Raw genomic sequence first — 8,191 nt, forward strand, 5'->3', positions numbered from 1 at the left:
GGCACTAAAGATTAGATAATCCCGTTCTCTGTGGGTGTAAAGGGCGTTTCCTAAGTCATGAGACGAGCAGATCTCATGCGAGTTGCATCTTACGAATTGATCTGCCATATTTTCTTCAACACCTGTTATCTGAGAAGTATTTGTCCATCATATTGGATTGTAATTTCTTTAAGTTTAAAAAGGCACTAACCCCTTAACTGGGGAGAGCGACTTTAGTCGCAAACGGACTCTGCTCCCCATGGGGGGAGCGCGACAATAGTCGCGCGTGCCGTCGCGTCGTAATGTTATGCGGAGAAGGCGTGAATATTCATTCTTTATGCATCATTGCATGTTTTTTGCTTTGTCAGAGGTTCTATACCAATATATTTTAAGTATATTGCCATTTTTGTGCAATAGCTTTACTATAAATTTTTTTTCGAAAACGGCATCTCCGAAAATCGGTGGATTTGCTTCCCACCAGGTGAAAGATAAGGAAATTTCTGCCACCAACCAAGGGGTTAAAGAAAGGTTTGCTACATACGAGTATAAATATTTTTCCATTTCAGTAACAGAAGTTGTTTAATTTACGTTTCAGGATTGCCTTCTCTATATTGGGAATAGGAGAGCCGAGGAAGGAGCGAATATCGATTTCAATCAGATTGCTTAACCTATTGAGTAAGTAAATGCAAATGCATTTATCTACGCTTTTTGTATGAATCATCCATTGCTGTGTGATTGCCTTACTCTAAAGCAGCATACCATTTAAGTGCAAGATTTAATGTAATACAATCGACCAAAAGATTATTAAAATAAAAGAACCAAAAGAACGTTATTAATGGTAAGAATGGATAGTAAATATTTCTCTCGTACTTGTATCATAGCTGATAAACACTGTTACGAAAATCTAATTTATATGAAATTCACTTATTCCACGAGGCGTAGCCCAATCGCAACATAGTATGTACCTAATAGCTATTTAACTACCTCAATCAGAGACCGGCATTAGTCAGTTCATATGAACTAATTATTTTTTGCTTTATTTAATGGTGTTAAAATCTATAATACACTCTCATTTCACTATCGAGAGTATATATAATTTCACTTTTCAAACAATGGGTGATTGAAGTCATGCTTTAGAAAGGCCATCTCTGTCTTTAGAAATGGGGAAAATGTTCAAGTTGTGGTTTCACTGATTCTTGATACATAAAACTAATTTTAATATTCTGCAAATATTGCCAGAGAAAGTAGGCAAGAAAAGTAAAATAAAGAAAATCACGTCCTGAAAAGGCATTAGTCACCATTTCACTGTTTATTTTTTTTAGAGACGCAGACACAACTAAATTTTCCCAACAACTAAAACAAAACAGACCTACTGAAATTAAAGTCGTAGTTAACAATTTAAAATTCACTAACATAGAAAAACTTTGCTGTTATATGCATGAACGACTGAAATTATTCAAGGCCCACACGATACAATATTGATGAATTTTAATTTACCGCCTAGTAACGCGTTGAATACAATATGTATATTAGAGATACCTTATGGCATTTTTATATTATTCTGCGTCGCTAATCGTGCGAAATTCCCTTTTTCTTCCGTCCGTCTTTTCTTTTGACCATTGTTTTGCCATCAGTTCATAAACACGAATGATTTTCAAATTATGGCCATTTCATGTTATTTCTACTCATATTATAGAAGTGCTAAAAATGGAAAAATTATTCTTATACATATATCCCTTAATGAATATTCTGAATTGATAGAATAATCTACGGAACTGCTGAAAGTATGGCATCCATTTTGTCATTGCTCTGGATGTTTGTCGGCCTGGCCGTAAGAAACCCATAACAAGCTTACTCTATAATCGCCTTCTGTATTTCTTCCTTTCATCTTTTCTCAATGGCTTATAATGTGCTAGCTGGGATGCAATTAGCATAATCCCAAATACCCTGAAAACAATACGCTGAGCTTGAAAGTTAAAGATACGATCTTCAGTGAGCTACTCTTCATGGTGAGGTGATACAGAGTATAATTCTGAAAGTGGATAAGACTATTTAGAAATCTCCGTTACCATGGGGTGAGGTCCAAAGAACGCTACATTCGTTATCGTGCGATCTCCAGGAAAGTGCTCCAGAGCACTAGTCGACAGGCGATACGTTCGCTACGAGAATTTCTTTCCGAAGCGGTCAAGAGCGAAGTCAAAATGACGGAATGAAAAAGGGCAGGCTAGCTGGATTTATGAGATGGAGGAGATTGTTTCAATTGTGACAAGAGACGATCAAGGTCATTGAATATTGATGGATATTGTCGAATATAGTTAGAATAAACTTTATTTGGAAGATCGTGGTTCCACAAAGTAAAACAAGGAACTTGGGGCTCATTTCTCATCCCTAACCCCGTATACCTCTTCCTTTATAAACTCATTACTTTACTAAGGAGAAATTTGGGTGATCTACAGTTTAATGACTTGTAATATTTCACTTATTATGACTAGCGACTATTATAAAACTTTAATACATTCTATTTACTTGATATATCTTCTTTTTCTTCAATTTTTACTTTGTGGCATGAGATGATATGTGTCTAAATATGTTCTTACAATCGTTTCTACTTCTGCATGTCCCTTTAAATATTTTTTTGAGGCCTTCTGTGCGTAAGGGATGCTTCCAGAGGCTTTGAGTTTATTTTGTAGGAGATAAGAAAATGTCTATGGAGAGATAGTGCTTGCTATGTATTCATTTATATCACAGTTAAACTAATATCCTACCTGTGAATGCCAGTGTCTTTCTATAATTAGGATTATGGTCAACATACGATTTTATTGTACCAAAATATTCTCTTTAATATTAATGATATTTTATGAATGATAATCAAACCAAAACAAAAGCAATGATAACCATATTATAAAACTCGTCTTTTTTTAAGAATCAGGGGGAAACGTGCACCTGTACTCCTTCCCGAAATCTGGATATGTACCCTCGTTGTCTGAGCACTGTGCAACTGAGTAAATTTTATTCTTTAATAGGAAACAATGTTTTTTTTCTAATTTTCAAGTAAAAATATTCAACGTTTAATAAGTGAAAGATAGTAAATTTTAGCTCCAGTATAATATATGCAATATGAGGCCGCATCTAATATCTGTATCGGCTTCTTTTTTTACTGAAGAGTCAGGGGGAGATAATAAGTGGACGGGAGGAGTATGTAAGGAAGATAAGAAGGGGTGGTGTGGGGTGATTGGGGCCCTCAGCCGGGGCTAAAGATATTATCTTTTATTTCCTTACCTGAGGAGCCCTGGATTGGAATATTTAGGAAATCCTTTGCTAGGAAATGGATTTTGACAGGGTTCTGCTTCTCAATACCTGGATATAAGTTTATGAAAAATAACAATTTCGTAAGATAAAGTTCTGTGAAAGGTGGGAATATCACAGCTCATAAAATTCAATAATGTAGTAGGGCTATTTTTCTTAAACTTCCGATGTGTTATGAGAAAAAGACGAAGTGATGAATTAGAAATTATTCCTTTGCTAAATATTAAGCACACTTGTGGTGTTCTTCAGACATAATTGCCTCGGTGATTAGGGAATTGGTCGTGCCTGTAGACACGATTTGCTGTACCTTCTTCATAGGATGTTTCCGCTAATGACGTTCATTAATTTTGCCTTTGTCCTGAAGCTCTTTGCCCGTTTGAAAATGCTTCCATTCTAGCCACGTCTTCACTTTAGCGTAAAGTTGGAATGATGGATGGATGGAGGTAACAGGATCACCTATTATGCAGGACAGATAGAATCTTTTAAAAGGAGCTATTGTCAATTTTCAACATATTTCAAGGTTGCGCAGTCGATTCGGTAGTCCCATGGTTCAGTAAAGTAACATAATATAAGTGATGCTGTATATGGGGAGGCAATTGAAAGCTAAGGTAATTTACATTTCTTTGAGGATATAAGGAAGTGGGGAGGAAAACCTGGACTTCACTTGATTTGACGAAAGAGAAATTACAATAAACATGCCGTCCAGGAAGTAACCATGCATATATTTATAATTTTTTGATGTATTTCCATCCATGCCGGCATCTGCTATTAAGTTGTTACTCAGGAACATTTTTTTTCTATTTGAATACAAGAGGGCAGCACTTATCCACAACATTTCAATGCGTATGATACATTTTGGCTCACAGAGTCATCATCTGATACAAGAATTGTTCATTAAATTCTGTGGAAAGGTGCTATCATCTCTAATTTAAATATTTCGAACTTCCACCATATAGCACCTGCATCTGTCGATTTTCATCTACTGTTCTCACTTCTTTTTTCAGCAGCCTATTTTCCCATTATATTATGCAACAATAGATTTTCGAGCATATCATCTCTATTTTCATTCTAACCTCACTTCCCTCATTATTATAGGTTTCGTATTAAACGATCGGTACTCCTGCAAGGTAGAAAACCCTCCCGACATTTTTAGCGTAGATATGTCTATTTTGGTCTCCAGAAGAATTGTTATTTCCTCATAAAAACGATGGTTGTGAGTGATTGCATTTCAAAAATGCCATTCCAGAGCATTTAACTTTTTAATTTGTGCTGCATAGTAAGCGAGATTTTTTTTCTAGTAACGCTTGTGCTAGTTGTTATGTTCGCACATTTATATCGACATCTTTTAAGGTAATAATTTGATATTCATTCATTTTCTTTACAGTCAACATTTCATCCTTTCGCAGCAACATTGGGATCGTGTGTTACTCCACGCTGGCCAACGCCATCACGCCTGGTTCCCATTGGAAACTTCCTGTATTCTGAATCCAACATTCTCTTAAATAATTATTTCATTCTTCGAAATAATGGCAAGCAACATTTCTGCTAGCAGCGCTGAGCAATTTGTTGAGGAGAGGCTTCTGATTGGATTGTTTGCTAGTCCATTGCTTCAGCATAAAGAGCTGCTGGACATGTTGGAAGATATCGATGTTCGTTATCCACGGCAAAGAACACTATTGCATGTTGGTGTGGGACTTGGAAAAACTGACTGGGTGGAGGAACTATTGGCGAGAGGGGCCGATACAGACATAACAGATGACAGTCAACAGAATGCATTGTCTTCGGCTGAGGAGATGGTGCGGCAGTTCCCTGATGATGTAGAACGCTCAAAAGTGCTGAATTTGGTGACGTTGGTTCACAGGAGAGACCAAGTTATTTTGCGTCGTCTGGAAGCATCATCGAGTAGATGCACTGACAATGTAACACCCGTGGCAAGCCCAGAATGTGGTATTGAATCTCTCAAATTCTCCGTGGACTCATTGAGGCGAGAGATGAAATCTCTTGTGCGACAGCTGAGCTCATCCTTGGAGGAACTCAAGGCACAGGTGTGTGGACGTGACACCCTGTTGCGTTACCTGGAAGAAGCCGTGGCGTCAACAGCGGAAGATGTGACGTGTATCAAATGTGGTCTTATTGGGGAGGCATCTATAAGTCAACCTACATCCGATCCGTCCAGAGCAAGGCAGGAGTGTGTGGACGCCATGATGCGAAAGACTAGGATAGTGTATGGAGATCGAGTTGATGAAATGCGAGGATTGTATGAGAGACTGTATGATGAAGATGAGTGCACTGCTTGTATTATTAAGTTTTTAAGTCGGGATTATCGGCTGAAGGTGATGGTGGACTTTGAATCTAAGTAATCTAAGTAAATTGGAAGGATGAAGGAGAAGGTTGTGAGATTGGATGGGTCTCAGGGGAATGGGAGTGGAATTGCTACTTTTTGTGATTTTGAGAGTGAGACTGTATATTTGGGTGCAGAGGATTGTTCTGGTGATTGGGAGAAAGCTGTATGTCGTAGGTTAGCATGGGCCCTCTCACAATTATCCCAGAAATTAGTTTTTGGTAATGAGGGGAGGCCATATAACAAGGGAGATGTGGAACGAGAGCGTGAGTGGATGAGGGCTATAGAGGAGGCGGAGGAGAGGAGGAAGAGGGGAGAGGGATTAGATTTTAATATCGATTATGCATTGAATGGCAAGACACTGAAGGCAAAGGAATGTTGGCTTGCGACAGCTGCCCCTGGTATTATCGCTTTGTATGGATCCACAGAAGGAAGAGCTATTCTACAACAACAAGCCCCTCTCCTCCTCTCTCTCTATTCTAAAAATGTGATGGGAACACTTCTAGCCAGTGCAAAGGTGGGTCTCATGTCTATTTCTCACACTTTTTTCATTACATCATAGCCTTCATTAAAACATTGAAATCATTATTTGTACCTGTTTTAACCAATAAATCGGTAACTAATAAATGTAAATGTAAAAAAATGGAACAATTGAAAGATTTGTTCGTAATATAATTTTCCATGATATCCCAAAAGTGAACCACTCATTGGTTTGGCATGTAGAGGTGAAATGTATTTTCTGGTACTTCGCGTCCTCAATCCTTGGTTAATCTTCTCATGTGTTCTATGAGTAGTTTGATTTGATGAGAGTGGGGTTTTTTAATATTAAAATATTTAAATGCAATTTATTTTAGACAAACATTCTATTTCTCGATATTCCAAGATGCAGATTTATTTTTAAAAAGATAACATGTATTGAAAATCTTATATGTCATAAGTTTAAGAAAGTCACTTCAAAACTAACAAACTCTAACCTAATTGATAAATGTTGAACTTAAAAATAAAATAATATAACGAAATTGAAGAGTCCCTAAATTCAAATCTATGATATATCAATCTAGTGATTTTTATGTGAATTCCAAACAATAGTGAAAGTCTTCCAATATTGTTTACTTATAAATAAATGATTCTTGTAGAACCTGGGTTTGTTGGAAGATATTTGACAATTGTTGCTCATAAATACTGCCATTGCATTCGTGTAAATAGAGGTCATATTTTATCTCACTATGAATATTAACATTTCATTTCGTTTGCGATTGCACTACTTTTCATTCCATTAATTTATATTTTTTGTTTCAGAGATGAATTTGGCCTGATTCACTTTGGAGATTGTGATGGAGCCAGACCTGAAGAGGAAAATTCTGTTTAAATTCTTGTAGTTTTAAATAGCCTCTCAGTTTTTGTTGGGTTAACTTAATCACTCTTGTATTTTGTGCCATCATTACACATATCTTATGATTGCACTCGGTCACTTTTGTTGATTTCATGTTTCCTACATGGCACTTTTTTCATTGGATTGGTAATCACATTTTTAGATTCATGTTGTTATAATTTTGTGGACAAATAATTTAATCAGTCTTTTCTTAGTTATTCTGCTGGGATGTTTGTGTTTTTGGTAAAAATTTAATTTACATCCCATGTATGCTATAAGTATATGGATGGAATGTACTATTTTGGCTTAAAAATGTAATCCCACATTTTATTTAGCTGAGAGCCATCGTGCCCAGAAATCTATTTGTAACATATGCGGCTCCTTCCCATTTGTTAGAAATATATTTTGCCGGATGTGCTCATGTTTGTATTGTCCTTTGGTGAACAGTTTTGTTCATTGCTTTGGCCTTTTTTCACCCATGCCCTTGAGAGAAATTTCCCTGTAGTTTGCAACTGTGATGATGTAGGCATAATATTATGTAGTGCAGTATATTTGTGTAAGATTATTAATGTAAAAGATAAGGTGGATAATTTGAATGCAATGTAGAATTTAATTTTGCATTTTTCAGTCATACTTTAAAAAAAGGTTAAGATGAGATTTCTTTTGTTTCTTTTTTTTAGATATTTGAAGAAATTTGAGAAATTTTGTGCGTAGGTAATTTAATAAAGTTCTTAAATTCATTTTCTTATATATTTGTGACCTTATTCAATTTTTATTATATTTGGTCATTGTCACATTTTCAATGGTGTTAGAGAAGATCATTGCCTTCATTCATGCACGTATACGTTTTCAACATTCACATATCCTTTGTATAATATTCAGTTGACTCGAAATAGTGGGCATTTGCTTATTTAGTAGCAACAGTAAATGTCTCTTAGTTCTCACGATTGCAGACTTGGTTTTCAAGGATTAAAGCGAATATAATAGATAAGCATTTTACCTGTTCACATCATATGAAATATAGCTATTTTTGTTTCATGCCTTTGCTTGTCCATCTTTCTTTGGGATTCCTTGCAATTGTAGGGCCTATTGTTTATGATGGCTTTTTATTAATAAAGTCTTTCATTGGACTGAACCCTAATCAAAGGAGGATTTGGGATTTTTGTATTATTTTTTGTTTCACAATTTTACAG

The 8,191-nt window shown here is 36.1% G+C and overlaps 2 protein-coding genes across 2 annotated transcripts; both read left to right on the forward strand.

Moving 5' to 3' along the window:
- The first annotated feature begins 385 nt into the window (after window positions 1-385).
- LOC124170421 lies at window positions 386-5,645 on the forward strand. Its single transcript, XM_046549141.1, has 2 exons — window positions 386-654; window positions 4,670-5,645. The coding sequence occupies exon 2, from the start codon at window positions 4,812-4,814 to the stop codon at window positions 5,643-5,645; it is 834 nt and encodes a 277-aa protein (XP_046405097.1). The 5' UTR covers window positions 386-654; window positions 4,670-4,811.
- An 18-nt stretch (window positions 5,646-5,663) lies between these two features.
- LOC124170422 lies at window positions 5,664-6,991 on the forward strand. The gene is made up of 2 exons (XM_046549142.1): window positions 5,664-6,143; window positions 6,926-6,991. Exons 1-2 carry the CDS (start codon window positions 5,664-5,666, stop codon window positions 6,929-6,931), a joined length of 486 nt encoding a protein of 161 aa, XP_046405098.1. The 3' UTR covers window positions 6,932-6,991.
- Window positions 6,992-8,191: the final 1,200 nt, after the last annotated feature.

This window comes from Ischnura elegans, chromosome 13 (genome assembly GCF_921293095.1).
Source record: "Ischnura elegans chromosome 13, ioIscEleg1.1, whole genome shotgun sequence".
NCBI lineage: Eukaryota > Metazoa > Arthropoda > Insecta > Odonata > Coenagrionidae > Ischnura > Ischnura elegans.